At 44.2% G+C, this 22,188-nt stretch overlaps 1 protein-coding gene across 2 annotated transcripts in view; it reads right to left on the bottom strand.

The window, feature by feature from the left end:
• Positions 1–22,188, bottom strand: part of LOC138793484 (cilia- and flagella-associated protein 337-like) — a 126,795-nt gene that overhangs the window by 27,826 nt on the left and 76,781 nt on the right. For both annotated transcript variants that reach the window (XM_069972075.1, XM_069972077.1), the window contains exons 22-25: positions 21,583–21,745; positions 8,731–8,823; positions 8,591–8,649; positions 492–633 (exon numbers count right to left, since the gene is read on the bottom strand). In XM_069972075.1, coding sequence (XP_069828176.1) covers positions 492–633; positions 8,591–8,649; positions 8,731–8,823; positions 21,583–21,745 — 457 coding nt within the window. The remainder of the gene's footprint in view (positions 1–491; positions 634–8,590; positions 8,650–8,730; positions 8,824–21,582; positions 21,746–22,188) is intronic.

Below are 22,188 nucleotides of genomic sequence, written 5' to 3'. Positions count from 1 at the left end.
TCTAACAGGAGATCTCTCCCTATACCTAAACAGGAAGCCACCAGGGACCTTCCTGACTTGTGGTTCAAGCAGCAGGAAAGTGATGACAGGTTCCCTTTAATTTGACCTGGTGGTAGCAGAATCATAAGGGAGTTTTGCTTTTGAATAATTAATCTATATGAACTATTTGGCACCTCCACAGTAAGAAAAATATCCGATCACTATGATCTTCTTGGTAGTAAGGGAATTAAATTTTTAAATTCTCCTGATATTTATTATATTGGCAAAACCCAAATAGCAGGTTAGTTTCAGGGCTGGAAAAATCTATTTATACGCTGCAGAAACAATGGCACTGGTGGACCTGCTATGTAACCTTCTTGATATTCCTGCCTAACATAATACTTTGCTTAGAAAGGTTCTGCATAACAGAAGGCCATAGCTATACCAGACATGGGCACTGCTTGTGATGTAAGACTGAAAAGTCTGCAATAAATATACTTAATTGTACTTACATGGCGGACGATCTTTTTCGGGTCCTTGGATAGCATAGTCTTTAATATTATAAACATAAATGTATCCGATGTAATCTGCCACAAACATCAGCGAGTTGTCCATAGTCACGGCAAGACTGCTGACCTGGCACCCAGTCCTAGACTTAAGGAAGAGAAGCGGGTTTATATAATGCAGTTTTAAAAGTAGAATCAGAAGGGGAAATTATTTATAAGGGAATTGGGGAACTATTTTTGGTAAGGGAAATACCTATGAAGCAGTTCCTTAACCCCTTAAGGACAGAGCCTGAAATGGCCTTAATGACAGAGACAAATTTTATGAATATGACCAGTGTCACTTTATTCATTAATAACTTCGGGATGCTTTTACCTATCCGGCTGATTCTGAGATTGTTTTCTCGTGACATATTGTACTTTACATTTCTGGTAAATTGGAGTCGATACTCATAACGAATCTTTATGAAAAAAAAACCAAATAACGTGAAAAAATGTGAAAAAAAGCATTTTTCCAACTTTGAAACTTTTTTGCTTATACAGAAAATGGTTATGCCACATAAATTATATATTAAATAGCATTAACAACATGTCTACTTTATGTTGGCGGCATTTGTTAAACGATCTTTCATTTTTTTAGACAATAGGAAGCTTAAAACATTAGCAGCAAATTTCCAATTTTTCAGTAAAATTTCAAAATCCGATATTTTTAGGGACCTGTTCAGGTTTAAAATGTATTTGAGGGGCCTGTGTGTTAGAAAGCCCCACAAAGCACCCCATTTCAGAAACTGCACCCCCCACACTCTGCAAAAGCACACCCAGAAAGTTTTTTATCCCTTTAGGGGAGTCACAGAAATAAAAGCTAAGTGTGTAAGAAATTTGAAAATTTTAATTTTCTGTGCAGAGATTTTATTTTAATCCAATATTTTTCATAATTATAAACCTATTACCAGAGAAATGCACCCCAAAATTGATTGCTCCGTTTCTGCAGTTTATAGAAATACCCCATATGTGGCCCTATTGCGCTATTTGACACAACCACAAGCCTCAGATATAAGGGAGCGCCTAGTGAATTTCAACGCCTCCGTTATATTTGGTCATTTTTGACCGTACCACTTCAGGTTGGCAGAGGCTCTGGGGTGCCAAAACCTAAAAAACACCCCTAAAGGGATACCATTTAGAAAACTACACCCCTCAAGGAATGTAACAAGGGGTGCAGTGAGCATCTGCACCCCACAGGTGCTTCACAGATTTTCCGAACAATATGGCGTGAAAAAAGAAAAATTTATTTTTTACACAAAAACGTTGTTCTAGCCTTCAATTTTTCATTTTCTTAAAGGGATAAGAGGAAAAAAAAGACACAAAATGTGTAGCGCAGTTTCTCCCGAGTACGGAAATACCCCACATGTGGCGATAAAGCGCCAAGGGGGCGCAGGACGAGCCTCCAAAGGGAAGAAGCGCCAATTGGCTTTTGGAAGCTGAATTTCACTGGAAAGGATTTCAAGGGCCATGTCGCATTTACAGAGCCCTCGTGCTGCCAGGACACTGGAAACCCCCCACAAGTGACCCCATTCTGGAAACTGCACCCCTCAAGGAATCTAACAAGGGGTTCAGTGAGCATATGGACCCCACTGGTGACGGGCACAAATGTGGAATAATGTGATGTGAAAGGGAATATTTTCATTTTTTCACTTTCATGGCACAAATGTGCCCATCATCAAGGGGTCAATATCCTCACTGCACCCCTTGTTAGATTCCTTGAGGGGTGTAGTTTCCAGAATGGGGTCATTTGTGGGGGGTTTCCAGTGTTTTGGCAGCACGAGGGCTCTGTAAATGCGACATGGCGTTCATCATCCATTCTAGCCAAATCCAACCTCCAAAATCCAAATGGCGCTCCTTCCCTTCGGAGGCTTGCCCTGCGCCCACATGGCGCTTTATGTCCACATGTGGGGTATTTACGGACTCGGGGGAAATTGCTCTACACATTTAGTTTTTTTTTTCCTATTTTAAACCCTTGTGAAAATGATAAATTCAAGGCTAAACCTACATTATAGTGTAAAAAATGTAATATTTCATTTTCACGCCACATTGTTCCACATTTGTGCCCATCACCAGTGGGGTCCATATGCTCACTACACCCCTTGTTACATTCCCTGAGGGGTGTAGTTTCCATAATGGGGTCACTTGTGGGGGGTTTCAACTGTCTTGGCAACACAGGGGCCTTTTGAATGCAACATGGCCCCTCGAAATCCATTCCATTCAAATCCAGCCTTCAAAAACCAAATGGCGCTCCTTCCCTTTGGAGGCTTACCCTGCACCCGCATGCAGGGCCGGCGTTAGGGGGGGGCAAGCAGGGCAAATGCCCAGGGCCCCCATCCCCCAGGGGCCCCCTCCCGCAGTTCCAGTAGGAGAGCGTCCTGCAGCGTCTGGCCGTGATCCCTGGCTGCTGCTATCAGGGGTCACGCAGAGGCTGCAGGACGCTGCTTGGTGTCTGCTCCGTGTGTGTGTAGCTCCCCCTCCCCCTCCAGCTCCTCTTACTGCACATGACTTCCTCCTCTGGTGTGGAGCTGTCGGGACGATGGAGGAGAGGATGACAGCCTGCTGCATGGTACATGAGGGGGATTCACCACTACACCCAACATGCTAGACAGAGTAAGTATACTGTATATGTAGTGTGTAATGTGTATGAATGTAAGCGTATAATGGATGAATGTAGTGTGTGTTACATGTCCTGTGTATAGTGTATGGACTGGATGGTTTGTATCTGTATAATGTGTTTTCATGGATGTGTGAGTGTATGTATATATATATATATATATATATATATATATATATATATATTAGTGTGTGAGTTAGCACTGCTGACTCCCAAGTGTTGAGGTGAATAGACTGTATATAGGAGCTGCAGCCATTCTCTGGCCTCATCAGTCCTATGTAATTGCTGCCGGTGATCACTGAGGCCGCTGATTGGCTGCAGCTCCTATGTATATAAGGCAATACGGTGTATTTTATTGAGAAAAATAATAAGGTGGTATTCAGTCCTTAGGTGGTGGTCACTGTATGCTGGTAATATTGGTCTGTATATAGTGTATATATAGTCATTACTGCCATAGATTGACTGCCACATAATGACACTATATACAGACCAATATTACCGCCATACAGTGACCACCACATAATGACTATATACACTATATACAGACCAAAAGTACAGCCATAGAGTGATCGCCACATAATATTGGTCTGGATACAGAGTCATTATGTGGTGGTCAGTCTATGGCGGTAATATTGGTCTGTATATAGTGTGTATATAGAGTTATGTGGCGGTCACTCTATGGCGGTAATATTGGTCTGTATAAAGTGTCATTATGCAGTGGTCACTCTTTGGCATTAATATTGTTCTGTATATAGTGTATATATAGTCATTACTGCCATAGATTGACTACCACATAATGACACTATATACAGACCAATATTACCGCCATACAGTGACCACCACATAATGACTCTATATATACACTATATACAGACCAAAAGTACAGCCATAGAGTGATCGCCACATAATATTGGTCTGTATACAGTGTATAAAGAGTCATTCATTATACAGTGGAAAGTCTATAGCGGTAATATTGGTCTGTATATAGTGTATATAGAGTCATGCGGTGGTCACTCTATGGCAGTAATATTGGTCTGTATATAGTGTATATAGAGTCATTATGGGGCGGTCACTTTATGGTGGTAATATTGGTCTGTAAATAGTGTATATATAGAGTCATTATGGGGCGGTCACTTTATGGTGGTAATATTGGCCTATATATAGTAAAGTTTTCTTCAATAACTGTATGGAGGTAATATTTGGTCCTGATTATAGTGATTTTTTTATTTTATTTTTTTAAGGCAATTCATATAAATAGTTCTTGTGTTTACACCACTAGCGGCAGTCCTGGCATGTACTGGCAGTCCCATAATGTAGCGGCAGTCCTGGCATTTAGGGGCAGTCCTGACATGTAGCGGCAGTCCCAGAATGTAGGGGCAGTCCTGACATGTAGCGGCAGTCCCGGCATGTAGCGGCAGTCCCGGCATGTAGGGGCAGTCCTGGCATGTAGCGGCAGTCCCAGAATGTATGGGCAGTCCTGACATGTAGGGGCAGTCCTGGCATATAGTGGCAGTCCTGACATGTAGGGGCAGTCCTGGCATATAGCGGCAGTCCCGGCATGTAACCATCTGAACTGAGTAAGGGGCCTAATACATGGAGCGAAAATAGTCCGAATCAGGACGCTATCGTTCTGTGAGGACACTGGGGAACATGATCAGGTAGTATATATCACAGACAAGGCCTGAGGGCACCAGGGAACGTGATCAGGTAGTATATATCTTTATTGTTTACTTTATACAGCAAGGATTGCACACACATCACTAATGATATACTGTATATATACACATAGGGGGAGATTTATCAAACATGGTGTAAAGTGAAACTGGCTCCGTTGCCCCTAGCAACCAATCAGATTCCACCATTCATTACTCACATTCTAAGATGGTGGAATCTGATTGGTTGCTAGGGGCAACTGAGCCAATTCTTCTTTACACCAGTTTGATAAATCTCCTCCATAGCTTTTGCTGCATCATAAAAGAGCCATGTAGTAGGCTCTCTAAGCGAGCTCCATTCTACAAGATTGGCGCTCACTTCTGCAGAATATCAGGCCGTGTAATATGGCCTTAAAAGTGGCCGTACACTTCCAATAACTGCTGGCTGAACATTCCTTCAGCTGACAATTATCTGTCCCATCCGGTCCTGTCCTCCCCATACACAGAAATTTGGCACATCTGAGTGTTCCTGTGTTCTCTATGAGAGGGGAAAGCCATAGCCATACAGATCTGATGGCGGCTTATCTCTCTGAGAACAAAGAGGTTGGGCGTTGATTTTCCATCAAGCTTGACCCCCTATGTCCACTGATATCATCTGTCAGAGGACTGTCCAGAGAGCCCCATACACCTTACGCTGATGGCCAAACCCACCAGGAGCAACAGGTACCACCAACAAAAGAGTAACATGTATGGGGACCTTAAATTGTTGCTAAAATATTTCAGCATTTGGGGCCCCACCTTCAACTTTGCCCAGGGCCACATCTAGTCTAAAACCGGCCCTGCCCGCATGGCGCTTTATGTCCACATGTGGGGTATTTCCGTACTCAGAGGAAATTGCGCTACACATTTAGTGTTTTTTTTTAATCTTTTAGCCCCTTGTGAAAATGAAAAAATCATGACAAGATTAATGATTTAGAGTAAAAATTTTACAAAAATTACACTAAATGTTGGTCTAGCCTTGATTTTTTCCATTTCCACAAGGGGTTAAAAAAGAAAATGAACACAAAACGTGTAGGGTAATTTCCCCTGAGTACGAAAATACCCCACATGTGGACATAATGTGCCATATGGGCAGAGGGCAAGCCACCAAAGGGACAGAGCGCCATTTAGAGGCTGGAATGGAGGATGGAGGCCATGTCGCAATTACAAAGCTCCTGTGCTGCCAGGTCAGTAGAAACCCCCGACAAGTGACCCCATTCTGGGAACTACACCCCATAAGGAATCTAACAAGGGGTGCAGTGAGCATATGGACCCCACTGGTGACGGGCACTTACGTAGAACATGTGCCGAGAAAATAAAAAATAAAATTTTTTTCATTTTCACGTCCCAAATGTGTCCGTCACCAGGGGGCCATATCCCCGCTGCCCCCCTTGTTAGATTCCTTATGGGGTGTAGTTTCCAGAATGGGGTCACTTGTGGGGGGTTTCTACTGTCCTGGCAGCACAGAGGCTTTGTAATTGCATCATGGCAAATCTCTAATGGGAATGGCGGCCATACCTATTTAGCTGGGGAAAAGGGACAATTCTAATTTATTTGGGGGTATTAGGCCAATTATTGGTTTATAAGGTTGAAAATGACAGGTGTCTATCAAATTCAACCTGTGTTGATCCAGAGGATGGCAAAAACCCTTGTGAGGCAGACGACAGTAGCCTCATCACAGGGGAAAAATTCCTTCCCGACTCCATAATGGCGATCAGAATAATCCCCGGATCAACGTGACCCCTGAAATAGGAATAAGGGACAGAATTTAGAAAATGCATTAGTCCGCCGGCGGGTGCCAGCTGCGGAATGCACGAAGGGTTATCCTTCGCCATTCCGCAGTGTGCACGTACCCTGGATCTGTAAGTGTACCCTGAGGTACTCTCACAGAGTTTGTAGAATTTCATACCGTCATCTCTTATTGGGACGGTACTGGCGGAAAAGACTTGTCTGGGGGCCAGCGTACGCTACGCTACCCCCAGACACGTCACTGGATGATGAGGATGAATGGAGGAAAGAAGGATCCCCCATTCATCTTCACTGGCTGTTTCAGTGTCGGAGGCAATAACGTATCCCTCTGACGCCGAAAACACCCTGGGGGCCATCTTTATACGGGGACTAGTATATGGGGTATGTAGTGGTGTAGTGTCAAACTTTATTCAATGTAGTGTGGTGTAATGTAGTGTTTTTTACGTGTTTTTTTACAGTAAGTATAAAATAAAAACCTACGCCAACAAAGGAGTTGCTGATAAATGCCGCACTTATGTGCGGCACTTATCAGCAGACCGTGGCAGTAGAATATAGAAAAAAAACACCCTACGCCAAAAAGGAGGAGTTGCTGATTAGCAGCGCACTTTCGTGCGATGCTGATCAACACTCAGCGGCGATAGGGTGCGGAAAATAGAAAAAAAAAAAATTTGGAAAAAAAAAACAAAAACTTTTTCTACATTCTGAACATCCCTGTAGCTGCTGATAAGTGTATTACACATATCAGCCGCTAGAGGGCAGCAGAGCGCAAAATCTGGAAAAAGACGAGGCTGGAGCCGAAAAAAGCCGATGGGGACCGCCGGAAATAGCCGAAGACCCAACGGAAAGACGGAGGACGCGGCAGGTGAGTAATGTACAAATACCTGCTCTGGACCCCTCAGCTACCTAGCTGAGGGGTCCAGAGCAGGTATTTACTATTTTTGTTCACGGCGATCGGGCCGGTGGCACCGTGACCACCAATACTTTTTACAGTAATGGCGGTCGGTGCCGTCCTCGGACAGCATCGGCCGCCATTTTTTCCGGGTCATCGGGTCCGATCAAAGATTCCGATCTCCGCTATTGGCTGATCTGAATTGATCAGCCAATATCGGCGATCGTAAGAACGGGGGGTGTTAACCACCCCCCGTGCCGAGAAGCTAAGATGGCCTGCTATTATTTATAGCAGGCCATCTTCCCCGATCGCTGTGTGCGAACACACAGTGATCGGGGAAACATCGGGCATAAATTTACGCCCTAATGCGTTAAGTACCAGGGCGCGAGGGCGTAAATTTACGCCCAATGTCGTTAAGGGGTTAAAGGGGGTTATCCAGCGAAAAAAAAAAAAAAATTCATATCAACTGAAAGTTCAGAAAGTTATATACATTTGTCATTTACATCCATTTAAAAAATCTTAAGTCTTCCCATACTTATCAGCTGCTGTATGTCCTGCAGGAAATGTTGTTTTTTTTTTTTTCAGTCTGACACAGTGCTCTCTGCTGACATCTCTGGCTGAGACAGGAACTGTCCAGAGCAGGAGAGGTTTTCAATGGGAATTTGCTGCTACTGTGGACAGTTCTGTCTCGGACAGAGGTGGCAGCAGAGAGCAGACTAAAAAGAAATCTTATCTGGGTGTCAAGGCTTAGATACCAGATTACAGGGAAGCTACGTCCAATAGGTGGCACTAAAGTGTCAGCTTTCTTCCTCTTTTAGGGGTATATCACATCCCTATAGAGAGTTTCAGATCTCACACCACCTGGCATAACCTGCTAGGTCAATGTATTCTGAAAAATAGTTTTTGGATCGGCCGCTAATTCTGACAGAATGTAATGCAATCTTGCTTAAAGGGTTTATCCAGGATTGGGAAAATTGGCTGCTTTCTTCCAGAAACTGCACTATAGTCTGTGTAAGATTGTAACTCAGCACCAATGGAAAAGAATGTAATATCACACACAAACTGAGAAAAGGGGTGGCACTGTATATTTTCTTGTTAGAATGTTAGTCACATGGACACTTACTGGTTTAAAACTTGCCGACAGTTTTCCTCCTTGAAATATATTCCAAAAATTGACAGAACCTATAAAACATATGTAGAGTGTGCTTACTTTCCAGCATTGCAGACCCTATGTGCCACTCACTGTACTTCATCATGTCTTACCTAATGGCCCATTGGAGATGAGAGAGGCCGCTCCTTGTAACTTCACCGTCCGCGTTTTCAGAAATACAATTTTGCTAACACTTTTGTCTGCTACTGTGGAGAAACATTTGCCATAGGATTACAACATGTATTTATGGATATAAAAGATGTAAACCAGGGATGGGGAACCTTCCGCCCTCCAGCTGTTGTAAAACTACAATTCCCATCATGGGTATTCCCATGATGGGTATTGTAGCTTTGGAACAGTTGGTGAACTGAAGGTTCCCCATCCCTGACATAAACCATTATTTATATAGTGGGATCAACTTCCATAGTATTTTATGCACAATATTATGAAATCAATAATTCTTTTACTTTCCTATGTACAACACCTTCCGTGCAATTGTTTTTTGGACCAATTATATTATATAATGAAATCCTTAATTTTACCATAAAATGTACAATTAAATCAAAAAGAAACCATGTATGGAGTGACACTACTACCTAAAAAAAAGTTTTTCCAATAAATAATCTGACCCTTTATTTTTTTTCATTTTGTAGGGCGGCATTTGAATTTCTATTATATTTTTTTTATATTATGTAAAGAATATTTATTTATTTATTTATTTATACCTCTTAAAGGGGCCCTTCCATCTTGCAAAATCATGGCTTTCAGTCTAGTTGGGGCAAACTAAGGTGGTCAGGAAGCTGAATACAGGCAAAGTGGATGAGTTACGGAATTTGTATACTTCCATTGATGTTAATGGGAGTTGCATAATCATAATCACCAATATTTCAAATTTTGGCACATTTTTGGACTGTAAAATCTAAGTATACACTGAAGTTTTTGAATATTTCCCCATTGTGTACAGACAAGCAGGAAGCTATGCTCTGCCCTGACTACCACATTCTTCACAATAAGTAGTGTAGATACACTTTAAATGCTAGGTGTAATCCTCTGCTCAGTGATATACTTGCTTATTCCCTAGAGCTGAATACAGAAAATAACCAGTTGAGGCAAGATACAGAATACATTTGACCTATACATTTTCTAACAGCAGAAATAGCAGTGAATTGTTCAGGTTTCCACAGGTATCTGGAATTAAATAAACAAGATGGATCCAAAAAGTGACCTACATTTCCCGTCCACCATTACTTTTCCATGCTGTTTCCATAGAAACTGCCTGAGAGCTTTGCAAAATAAAGTTGCCCAAGTCACCAAACGCGCTACATCTCATAGGTACGGGGACTTGTATAAATTGCAGTAATAGTGTTGTTGGCTTGGCTACCATTATTTAAAATGGCATTTAGGCTGTGTTCACACTACGTTTATTTCAGTCAGTATATTTCAGTCAGTATTGCAACCAAAACCAGGAGTGGATTAAAAACACAGAAAGGATCTGTTCACGCAATGTTGAAATTGAGTGGATGGCCGCCATATAACAGTAAATAACGGCCATTATTTCAATATAACAGCCATTGTTCTAAAATAACAGCAAATATTTGCCATTATATGGCGGCCATCCACTCAATTTCAACATTGTGTGAACAGATCCTTTCTGTGTTTTTAATCCACTCCTGGTTTTAGTTGCAATACTGACTGAAATATACTGACTGAAATATACGTAGTGTGAACGCAGCCTCAATCTGTAAACCTATCATCACCGTCTCTGGCTAATCTCTCTTTTTTTATCCTGTAAACATAAAAACACACTGTAGCATACATGGGTAATAGGGTTCAGGTATGCTCGGAAACTCTCCTAGAGTATCCAGAAAAAAAACTCCCAGAATATAAGATTTTTCAGATTCCCAGAAGTGCTAGCAAAGCTCAAAGGATCCACTTTTTTTTACATATACAGTACTCACCTCTCCCTGTTTCTACAGTCCTTTTCACTCCATAGGGCGCTGCAGACAATGCCCTGATGCTGGGGTGAAGAAGACTTGAAGAGGTGAGTATCTGCAGGTCTAGTCTGAGGTCTGTATTATGGGAACTCCCTTAGTCTGAGGCCTGTGAATCCCACCTACTAATATATCTAGTCCATCTTACACCACTAGGACTACTGTTGAGCGGACCTGTCAAACTGTTCGAGACCAGCAACATTCTCTGAACCCGAATGCTTGGCATTTGATTCCCTGCAACTGCAGAAGTTGGATGCTGACCTTAGGTCTGCTAGGAACGGCCATGGCATACAATTTCTGCAGCCACAAGGAATCGGATGCTAAGTGTTTGGGTCCGCAGAATGTCGCCGACCCCGAACAGTTTGACAGGTCCACTGAACACTACTTAGGACTGACCTATGAGATGCCAATGTTGAAAAAGTCCCCCCATTGCATATATCTATATATATACCGGAGGTTTGGATAGAATAAATCTTCTTATGACTGGATGACAGCAGTACAATTATTATAAGAGAGAAATATAGATATCGAAATGCAAAATAAAGATGATATATTATTCATGCGGAGGTGGGAAGCCTAGTAAGCGTACAGTGTGTCATACCGACGCATTTCATTCCCAGGGACAGGGCATTTGTAGAACAGAAACAGGATTCTTTTTTCAGTTTATATGTTACTATAGCAAAGTGGTGGGTTGCTAAGCTGTGTGATATAGCTGCCAGCTGATGGGAACAGTACATGTGCCATGTGGTACTCATGTATTATGTACTAACCCATTATGCTTCAAGAATAAAACATTTTACATATTGTCTTAAACAAAAATCAAACTAAAAATAAAAAGTGCAATTTCTATTTCTCTTATTTTAGTAGGATAAAGGGATGCAAAATACAAAAATACAGTAGTGATGGTATCTTATACATACATAACCTAAAAAGAAGATGTGTTGTGAAGGGTATATGGGTATGTGGTTACATGTGACCTCAAATGTTTAGATGTATGGTGGGATGTATACCCTTCCAGCAATCAATAGTTATAAATCACTAGAAAATGTACCCGAGGCTGCCCGGGTATAAAGTGTCAGTGTGTTAATTAGATTTTTCTTAGGTGCCCAGGAGGCCAAGCTAAAGGTATTGTTTCATCTGAGTTAATCAGTGTAATTAGTGTATACCTGTAGTGCATAGTTGGAGGGGTTCTGTATACCCACAATGTATTGTTTTTAGGTGTCTCGCATATCTGTAGTGCATAGTTGGGGGGGGACTGTATACCTATAGTGTATAGTTGGGGGGGTCCTGTATACCTGTAGTGTGTAGTTGGGGGGGGCTGTATACCTGTAGTGTATAGTTGAGGGAGGTCCTGTATACTTGCAGTGTACAGTTGGTGAAGGTTCTGTATACCTGTACTGTATAGTTCGGGGGTGCTGTATACCTGTAGTATATAGTTGGTGCTGTATACCTGTAATCTATAGTTGGTGGAGGTCTTGTATACCTGTAGTTTATAGTTTGAGGGTCCTGTATACCTGTAGTGCAAAGTTTGAGGGTCCTTTATAACTGTAGTATAGAGTTGGTGGAGGTCCTGTATACATGTAGTGTATAGTTTGGGGTCCTATATACCTGTAGTATATAGTTGGTGGAGTTCCTTTATACCTGTAGTATATAGCTTTGGGGTCCTGTATACCTGTAGTATAAAGTTGGTGAAGGTGCTGTATACCTGTAGTATAGAGTTGGTGTAGGTCCTGTATACCTGTAGTGTAAAGTTTGGGGTCCGATATACATGTAGTATATAGTTGATGGAGTTCCTGTATACCTGTAGTGTATAGTTTTGGGGTCATGTATACCTGTAGTGTATAGTTTGGGGTCCTGTATACCTGTAGTATATAGTTGGTGGAGGTCCTGTATACCTGTAGTGTATAGTTTTGGGGTCCTGTATACCTGTAGTGTAAAGTGTGGGGTCCTGTATACCTGTAGTATATAGTTGGTGGAGGTCCCGTGCACCTGTAGTGTATAGTTTTGGGGTCCTGTATACCTGTAGTGTCCTGTATAGTCCTGTATACCTGTAGTGACCTGTAGGGTCGTATTTACCATTAGGCACCCATGGTCTGGTGAGTAGGGTAGCACCTTGCAGAGGGCCAGTACCCTCCTGTTCACACTTGCCAGAAAATCTGGTGTCTTTTCGAGGGGGGTATGGCGGTATTGGTCAGGTCTGGTATAGCGGTGTTATCCAGTCACAGTATGGCTGTATTGGTCAGGTCTGGTACGGCAGTGCTATTTAGTCACAGTGTGTCGGTATTGGTCATGTCTGGTATGGCGGTGTTATCGAGTCACAGTATGGCGGTATTGGTCAGGTCTGGTGTGGCGGTCTTCTCCAGTCACAATGTGGCGGTATTGGTCAGGTCTGGTATAGTGGAGTTATCCAGTCACAGTATGGCGGTATTGGTAAGGTGTGGTATGGCAGTGTTATCCAGTCACAGTATGGCAGTATTGGTCAGGTCTGGTATGGCAATGTTATCCAGTCATAGTATGGCGGTATTGGTCAGGTCTGGTATGGCAGTGTTATTCAGTTACAGTATGGAGGTATTGGTCAGGTCTGGTATAGCAGTTTTTTCCAGTCATAGTATGGTGGTATTGGTCAGGTGTGTTATGACAGTGTTACCCTGTCAGAGTATGGTAGTATTGGTCAGGTCTGGTGTGGCGGTGTTATCCAGTCATGGTATGGTGGTATTGGTCAGGTCTGGTATAGCGGTGTTATCCAGTCACAGTATGGCGGTATTGGGCAGGTCTGATATGATGGTGTTATCCAGTCACAGTATGGCGGTATTGGGCAGGTCTGATATGATGGTGTTATCCAGTCACAGTTTGGCGGTATTGGTCAGGTCTGGTATGGCAGTGTTATCCAGTCACAGTATGGTGGTATTGGTCAGGTCTGGTGTGGCAGTGTCATCCAGTCACAGTATGGCGGTATTGGGCAGGTCTGATATGATGGTGTTATCCAGTCACAGTTTGGCGGTATTGGTCCGGTCTGGTATGGCAGTGTTATCCTGTCACAGTATGGTATACCTGTAGTGCCCTGTATATACATGTACTGTATAGATGGAGTAGAGGGCCCTGTATATACATGTACTGTATAGATGCAGTAGGGGGCCCTGTATATATACATGTACTGTATAGATGGAGTAGGGGGCCCTGTATATACATGTACTATATAGATGGAGTAGGGGGCCCTGTATATATATGTACTGTATAGATGGAGTAGGGGGTCCTGTATATATATGTACTGTATAGATGGAGTAGGGGGTTCTGTATATACAGTACATGTACTGTATAGATGGAGTAGGGGGTCCTGTATACATGTACTGTATAGATGGAGTAGGGGGTCCTGTATATACATGTACTGTATAGATGGAGTAGGGGGCCCTGTATATACATGTACTATATAGATGGAGTAGGGGGCCCTGTATATATATATGTACTGTATAGATGGAGTAGGGGGTCCTGTATATATATGTCCTGTATACATGGAGTAGGGGGCCCTGTATATACATGTACTGTATAGATGGAGTAGGGGGCCCTGTATATACATGTACTATATAGATGGAGTAGGGGGCCCTGTATATATATGTACTGTATAGATGGAGTAGGGGGTCCTGTATACATGTAATGTATAGATGGAGTAGGGGGTCCTGTATATACATGTACTGTATAGATGGAGTAGGGGGCCCTGTATATACATGTACTGTATAGATGGAGTAGGGGGTCCTGTATATACATGTACTGTATAGATGGAGTAGGGGGTCCTGTATATACATGTCCTGTATACATGGAGTAGGGGGTCCTGTATATACATGTACTGTATAGATGGAGTAGGGGGCCCTGTATACATATACTGTATAGATGGAGTAGGGGGTCTACCAGTTATTACTGTGGATGTTGTGAGGCAGCTGCCCTAGCAACCATTGCTCCCTGTGAAAATGAAAGCAGTAATCCTATTGGTTGCTAAGGCTCCAACTGCCGTGTCTGCTGCAGCTAATTATATCACCTGTGTTTGCAGTGAGGAGATTTTCCCATTCATCTCTATGGGGCGCCGCTCTTTCCCCTCCCCCTCCCCTCCTGTACATCTGGCGGGGACGGGACCTTCGCTAAAACCTTCCCGGGCACCCAATGTATCTGTGTGCCAAATTTGGGGTCAAACAGTTCAGGCGTTTGGAAGTCTATTTGGGACAGACAGACAGACAGATAGACTTTGATTTTTATTATATAGATTACAAAATTTTGGACATCTTGTATGGTCAACCCAACGATGTGTGGAGTTGTTTTTGACCCTGTTTCCAACATGTTTCCCCCAGTCAGTGGTCCTGGGTTCCTCAGGGAAATAGTGCGTCAAATGTTATTTTACTGACATCATCAGAGGTAGGGAAGGTCACTGTAGGCTGTGCAGATATCTTTTCCCAGAAGAGTAGATGTATAAAGACAATTGCCGTGTGAGGTAGGATGCTGGATGACCCTAGGGAGTAGCTGTGTACCTTAGGATGTTGTATATCTAGGGCCACATAGTGAGTGCCCAGAAGGATACACTAATAAAAGGTGAGCATGGCTGTACGAGTGTTCGCCACGATATATGAAACGTCTCTTGTGTGAGGTATCAATCCCTGAGATAAGGGAAAGCATTGGAGGGTATGATTCACCCTTTATGTACCCTGGTCCATAAGAAAAGGTATAGGTCAGCCTGGGAGGTTCCTAGATGCTGGTTCTTTCCTTCCTAGATATGCCTGTGCAGATAAGGAGACGTCCGGATCCTATCCGGTTCTATTCATTGGGATTGTGAGGTATGGCGTCCGGGTCTGTAGTCCTAGTATGTATATATATAACGTGTTTCCCAGAAAATAAGACAGTGTCTTATATTAATTTTTGCTCCCAAAGATGCGCTATGTCTTAGGGCCCTATTCCACTGGACGATTATCGTTCAGATTATCGTTAAATCGTTCGAATCTAAACGATAATCGTTCGGTTGAAATGCAGTAACGATTAACGACCGAACGAGAAATCGTTGATCGCTTTATAAGACCTGGACCTATTTTTATCGTTGCTCGTTCGCAAAACGTTCGCAAATCGTTCGCATTGAATAAGACATCGTTCGGTCGTTCGCAATAGATACGAACGCAATAGCGAAGAAATACGGAAGAAGAAACGATCGCAATTACGATCATAAGTAACGATTATCGTTCCATGGAAATGAGTGAACGTTTTCAGGTCTTTCGCAATAGCGGTCGTTTGAGATCGTTAATCGTTAACGATTATGCTAACGATAATCGTCCGGTGGAATAGGGCCCTTATTTTCAAGGGATGTCTTATTTTTCCAACACAGTAATTGTTGAAAAAAAACAAAAACAAAAAAAAAGAACATTTATGATGCACTGTATAGTAGTTGTCATCACAAACCCGCATAACCCTGGTCGCAGTGGGGGTCTTACGTTCGGGGGATGCCTTATTTTTGTGGGGATGCCTTATATTAAAAGAAAAGTCTGGTGAAAATTTTTATTAAAATATTGTATTGCTCCCCAAAAGTTTTACAAATCCCCAATATACACTTATTACGTGAAATTCTTATAACATGCTTTTTTTCCCTGCACTTACTACTACACCAAGCAGGGGCGCCGCAATCATGAGGCGACCTGAATCGTCTGCCTCAGGCGGCGCCACCAGCTGTCACCATGGGGGCGGCATTCAGTGGCAGATTATAATATGAGCGGTTCGGCGGCCGCCCACATTATAATCCGCCACTGACTGTACCATGTACTGGAGCCCCCCCGCCCCCGGGCAGTATCTGTAATGAGATGCTGTGAGCGGGGGAGACTGTATTCATAAGCGCCGCGCTGTACTAAATCAGCCGCGCGGTGCTGTTACTACAGCGCGGCGCTTATGAATACAGTCCCCAGTACATGCATTCCACGTCCGTGATCCGTCAGGATCACGGAAAGTGGGAATGCAGCCTTTAGTCCCCCGGGTGATGCGCGGCTGCCGGAGGTGTCCCGTCCTGTCCCCGGCAGCGCGCGCATCAGAGAGCTCCCCGTGCGCCGGAAGTCACAGCCGCAGGCGCATGGGGAGATCTGTGATGCGCGCGCTGCCGGGGACAGGACGGGACACCTCCGGCAGCCGCGCATCACCCGGGACAAGACCAGAGAGGCTCGACGGGGGAACGGAGGGCAGGTGAGTTGTGTGCTGTTTTTTGTTTTATCTGCTGTGCAGGGGGGGGGGGGGGGGGGGGGGGGGGGGGAGAGGGGGACCATCTATAAGGGAGGGGGGAAAGAGGGGGACGATCTATAAGGGAGGGGGGAAAGAGGGGGACGATCTATAAGGGAGGGGGGAAAGAGGGGGACGATCTATAAGGGGAGACCATCTATAAGGGAGGGGGAGAGGGAAGAGGGGGACCATCTATAGGGGGGAGAAGGGGACCATCTATAAGGGAGGGGGGAAAGAGGGGGACCATCTATAAGGGGGGGGGACGATCTATAAGGGAGGGGGAAGAGGGGGACCATCTATGGGGGGGGGAAGGGGACCATCTATAAGGGAGGGGGGAAAGAGGGGGACCATCTATAAGGGAGGGGGGAAAGAGGGGGACCATCTATAAGGGGGGGCCATCTATAAGGGAGGGGGGAAAGAGGGGGACCATCTATAAGGGGGGGACCATCTATAAGGGAGGGGGACCGTCTATAAGGGGGGGGGAAGAGGGGGACCATGTATAAGGGGGGGAGGGTGACCATCTATAAGGGAGGGGGAGAGGGAAGAGGGGGACCATCTATAAGGGAGGGGGGAGAGGGGGACCATGTATAAGGGGGGGAGGGGGACCATCTATAAGGGGGGGAAGAGGGGGACCATCTATAAGGGGGGAAGAGGGGGACCATCTCCTAAAAGATCAGCACCCTCCTCTCCTGACATCCTCTGTGCTGCTGGGACGTCTCCTATAGGATTAGCACCCTCCTCTCCTGACATCCTCTGTGCTGCTGGGACCTCTCCTATAGGATTAGCACCCTCATCTCCTGACATCCTCTGTGCTGCTGGGACCTCTCCTATAGGATTAGCCCCCTCCTCTCCTGACATCCTCTGTGCTGCTGGGACCTCTCCTATAAAGTCAGCCCCCTCCTCTCCTGACATCCTCTGTGCTGCTGGGACCTCTCCTATAAAGTCAGCCCCCTCCTCTCCTGACATCCTCTGTGCAGCAAGGGACCAAACATTATGTTTATTGGGGACAGCAGTGGGGGGGGGCAGTAGTGGATTATAATGTGGGCGGATTGACGGGGGGGGGGGGGGGGCGTCATTCTATAGTTCGCCTCGGGCAGCAGAGAGGCTAGAATCACCCCTGACACCAGGCCTTCACTTCCTGGATAAAGCGATGATGTCACTTCCTGGATAACATGGTGATGTCACTTCCTGTAAAACATGATGATGTCACGACCCGACTCTGAGAGCTGTGCGGGCTGTGGCTGCTGGAGAGGATGATGGCAGGGGGATGCTCAGTGTCCCTCCAGTGCCCTGTGTCCCTCAGTGTCCCCCTGCCATCATCCTCTCCAGCAGCCACAGCCCGCACAGCTCTGGGAGTCAGGTTGTGACATCACCATGTTATCCAGGAAGTGACATCATCGCTTTATCCAGGAAGTGACATCACCATGTTATCCAGGAAGTGAAGCCTTGATGCATTAGTAAGTGCAGGAAAAAAAAGCACTTTATAAGCATTTCCGGTAATAAGTGTATATTGGGGATTTGATTACCTTTTGGGGGGCAATCCTGTAAATTCTCCACTATGCCTTATTTTTGGAGGATGTCTTATTTTCTGGGAGACAGGGTATATATGTATATGCATTTGTGTGTCTATGTGTATATAGTGACATATTTTGTCTTCTACCCTCCTTTGCTCATATTTTACAGTAAACAAAAATGTTGCTCGGAGAATAATAATAGACCATCAAGGCGGTAGAAACTATCAATATCTTTCCCATCTTCTCCCGCATTCATCTTTCCATATCTCTGGTTCAAAGCAGAGTTAGCCTTTAACTAGCCTTTGATATAAAAGTCAATACTCACTAGACTGTCTTTAGCATTCTCAGCGGTTAGTCAAACAACTCAGTGGGCTTTTCAAACATAATTAAATTGCTATTTTTTTTTTCTCCATTTAAATTTAAAGAAGACATGTCACCATTATCACAACTTGTAAGAGAAATGGGACTGACAGAAGAGTAAAGTTTGTATTGCTGTGATTTGGCTTTATTTGCAGGTTAATATGTGCTGTGTGTTGTACTGAAAACTGCTGTATATATATGTTACTGCATTTGGAGCAGTATCTGTACAGCCTTGTAATACGCTGTCACCAGCGCATTATCACTTCCACATGGCAATGTGGGACCAATAACCAAAAGATGTGATTAAGCCATTAAGCTATCAATCAGCAGCTGATCGCTGACCCTTTTAAGGGTACAAACACACTGGGTGTATCCGCAGCGAGATCCGCTGCAGATCTGTGCCCTGTACACTCTATGGGCAGACAAACTCGCTCCATTAAGCCCCGCACGCCAGCTTGCTTCAGGGGGCACTGATTGGCTGAGCGGGACGTGAAGACTCCGGGAGCCCCAAAGCAAGACTCCGGCGGGGGGGGCGGGTTAACAGGGCGGGCTGCTGACATACTTTGCGCTGCGGATATGCCCAGTGTGCCCGCTGCGGATATGCCCAGTGTGTTTGTACCCTAAATGGGCTGACCGCCAGGAAGTTCTTATGAGCACTCATTCGCTTGATAATCATCCTGTGTAGAAGGACCTGAGCTCCGTGTAATAGGAACGGTGGAAGCAGACCACCGCTATCTCCTATGGGCTACCTTGAAGATGTAAAGATCAGCTATTAACTGCTTGATGTCAGTGCGTATAATAGCACCAACAGCGAGCGGGGAACGCTAAAAGGTCGGCGCTTGCTTGCTTTTAATATCGGTCATTTATCCCAGCCCTAAGTCACTAGAGATGAGCGAACCTCAAGCAGGCTGGTGGGTGAAGAGGCTGGATGCCGCCCTAGGGAGTCCTGGGAAACATGTATACAGCCTATGGCCTATGGTTGTTTCCTTGTTTTCCACCAACTTGGGCCCCCAGGCTTGGGTTCGATCAAACCAGAGCCTGCTTGAGGTTCGCTCATCTCTATAAGTCAACTATCCAGCCATGAATGGTCAGAAATCCTGGTCCAGAAATTCTGGTACACTGTTTGCTACTAATATTAATTCACTCTTTTAAAAAATAAAAACAGCATTTATACACTTTCTGTGATCCATTGATGAAAAAAAAGGTTGTCTACTCTCTACAGACTCTCTACAGGACTAAATATAATACACAATGTCTTTATTAATATATAAAAAAAAAATCACATGATCAAAAGTTTAAAATTACATAACATGATGTTTTATGGCATTACAGGTAAAACTGACACGGTGGGGTAAGTAACATAGGCTACATCAGGCAACTACACCACAAATAGTAAGTGCAGTAAAAAGAACATTATAGAGCAGGGAGGTTTCAGTCCAAGTCTGGGCTTCCCACAATAGAGAATATAAAGCCTCCTAACTACCCCCCAGATAACCATCAACCCTGAGAGCCAGTAAACAGTTCACCACTCACCCATGTCAACGTCTCCCTAATGTATGTTTCACGTTTCGCGCTTCCTCAGGGGGCGCTGAGGAAGCACGAAACGTGAAGCGTACATTGGGGCACACCGCCTGAGGAAGCGCGAAACGTGAAACGTATGTTGGGGTGATATGGGTGAGTGGTGAACTGTTTACTGGCTCTCAGGGTTGATGGTTATCTGGCGGGTAGTTAGGAGGGTTTATATTCTCTATTGTGGGAACCTGAACTTGGACTTAAACCTCCCTGCTGTATACTGTTCTTTTTACTGCACTTACTATTTGTGGTGTAGTTGCCTGTTGTAGCCTATGTTACTTACCCCACTATGTCAGTTTTACCTGGAATGCCATAAAAACATCATATTATGTAATTTTAAACTTTTGATTATGTGATTTTTTGATTTATTAATAAAGACATTGGGGGGAAATTATGAAAGGGTGTAAATATACACCTGGTGTAAACTGCCCACAGCAACCAATCACAGCTTAGCTTTCAGCTCTAGTGAAATATAAGAGGAGCTGTGATTGGTTGCTGTGGGCAGTTTACACCAGGTGTATATTTACACCCTTTCATAAATCTCCCCCATTGTGTATTATATTTAGTCCTCTTTTTGTATACAATGTTTGAGTATGGACCAATATTTGGTATGGTGGACATGTAGTCAGTATTTTACTGATAAAGGTTGCAGAGGTCCAGTGGAACTTATGTGTATAATCTATAGGCCATATAGCCTGAGGACATTGTATATAAATGTGGCTGTGGCAGACGTGCCTACCCGCGGAACATCTGCTGCTAAAGAAGAATATTTTAAAGGGGCAGAGCGGCCCAAATTAGATGCGGCGGCCACGGTCGTTCGGTGCACTGGGGGGCCCGGACCGGGGGGGCAGAGTAGAGCGCTGCTGTTATTATAATGAGGGCAATCTTACTGGGCCCTGGGCGGTTGCCCAGATTGCCCTCATTATAATCCGCCTACGGTCTTAGTTGCCCCTAGCAACCAATCAGATTCCACCTTTCATTTTCCAAAGAATCTGTGAGGAAAGAAAAGTGGAATCTGATTGGTTGCTAGGGGCAACAGAGCCAGCTCTACTTTACACCATGTTTAATAAATCTCCCCCTTCTTGCACTGTGAACCCCTCTGCGCCAATATTTATTAATAGGGTATAAGAGATTGTCTTTATGAAAAAATCTTTTTATTGGAATAAAGACATCTCCTGTATTAGTTACACCGTCTATATAGATTTCTTTTATTTGATAGCTAATATATTCTCTCCACCTTTATATAAAGAACACTGTATAAGGTGTCGCCCTCCCGTATTAGACGCTATGTACTTACATTTCATTCCTGCAGCATCCACATGAATGGCTGTGTTTATTCGGCACTGTATGTGGCCTGAGATCATGTTCCAGATAATAATTTCTCCATCATAACTTGAGCTGGCAAGGAGATTAGGAGGATTTTGAGCTATACACAGAATGTCTTCCCGGTGACCTCGGATCTGCAGAAGTAATAGGTACATTGAGCTCTGACGCTATATCCTATCATCTCCAACACCACAAATGTGCTTTGTGAAGAAAACACAATCAATCGCAACCTCGGCTCACATGACCTTTTTATTATTGCTTATTCTTAAGCGGGTGCGGTGAGCTCAGCCATATCACACAAAAAAATACACAACTACAATGTACTAAATACTAATTTTTATAGCTTAAAGGGGTAGTGCGGCACTAAACATTTATTCACAAAATAACACACATTACAAAGTTATACAACTTTGTAATGTGTGTTATGTAAGTGAGTCGCCCCCTTCCCCGTGTTTCCCCCACCCTGGAGGTGTGGTGCATTATACTCACCACATTACTGTCGACCCCCCGCCGCCATCTTGGGACAATGACGACATCTTCGGGAGGCCAGCCGAACCGCTCCAGCCGTCCCTCATGT

The sequence above is a fragment of the Dendropsophus ebraccatus genome, chromosome 5 (assembly GCF_027789765.1).
Source record: "Dendropsophus ebraccatus isolate aDenEbr1 chromosome 5, aDenEbr1.pat, whole genome shotgun sequence".
NCBI classification, from domain to species: domain Eukaryota; kingdom Metazoa; phylum Chordata; class Amphibia; order Anura; family Hylidae; genus Dendropsophus; species Dendropsophus ebraccatus.
The sequence above is the reverse complement of the archived record's forward strand: the minus strand, read 5'-3'. Positions and strand labels throughout refer to the sequence as shown.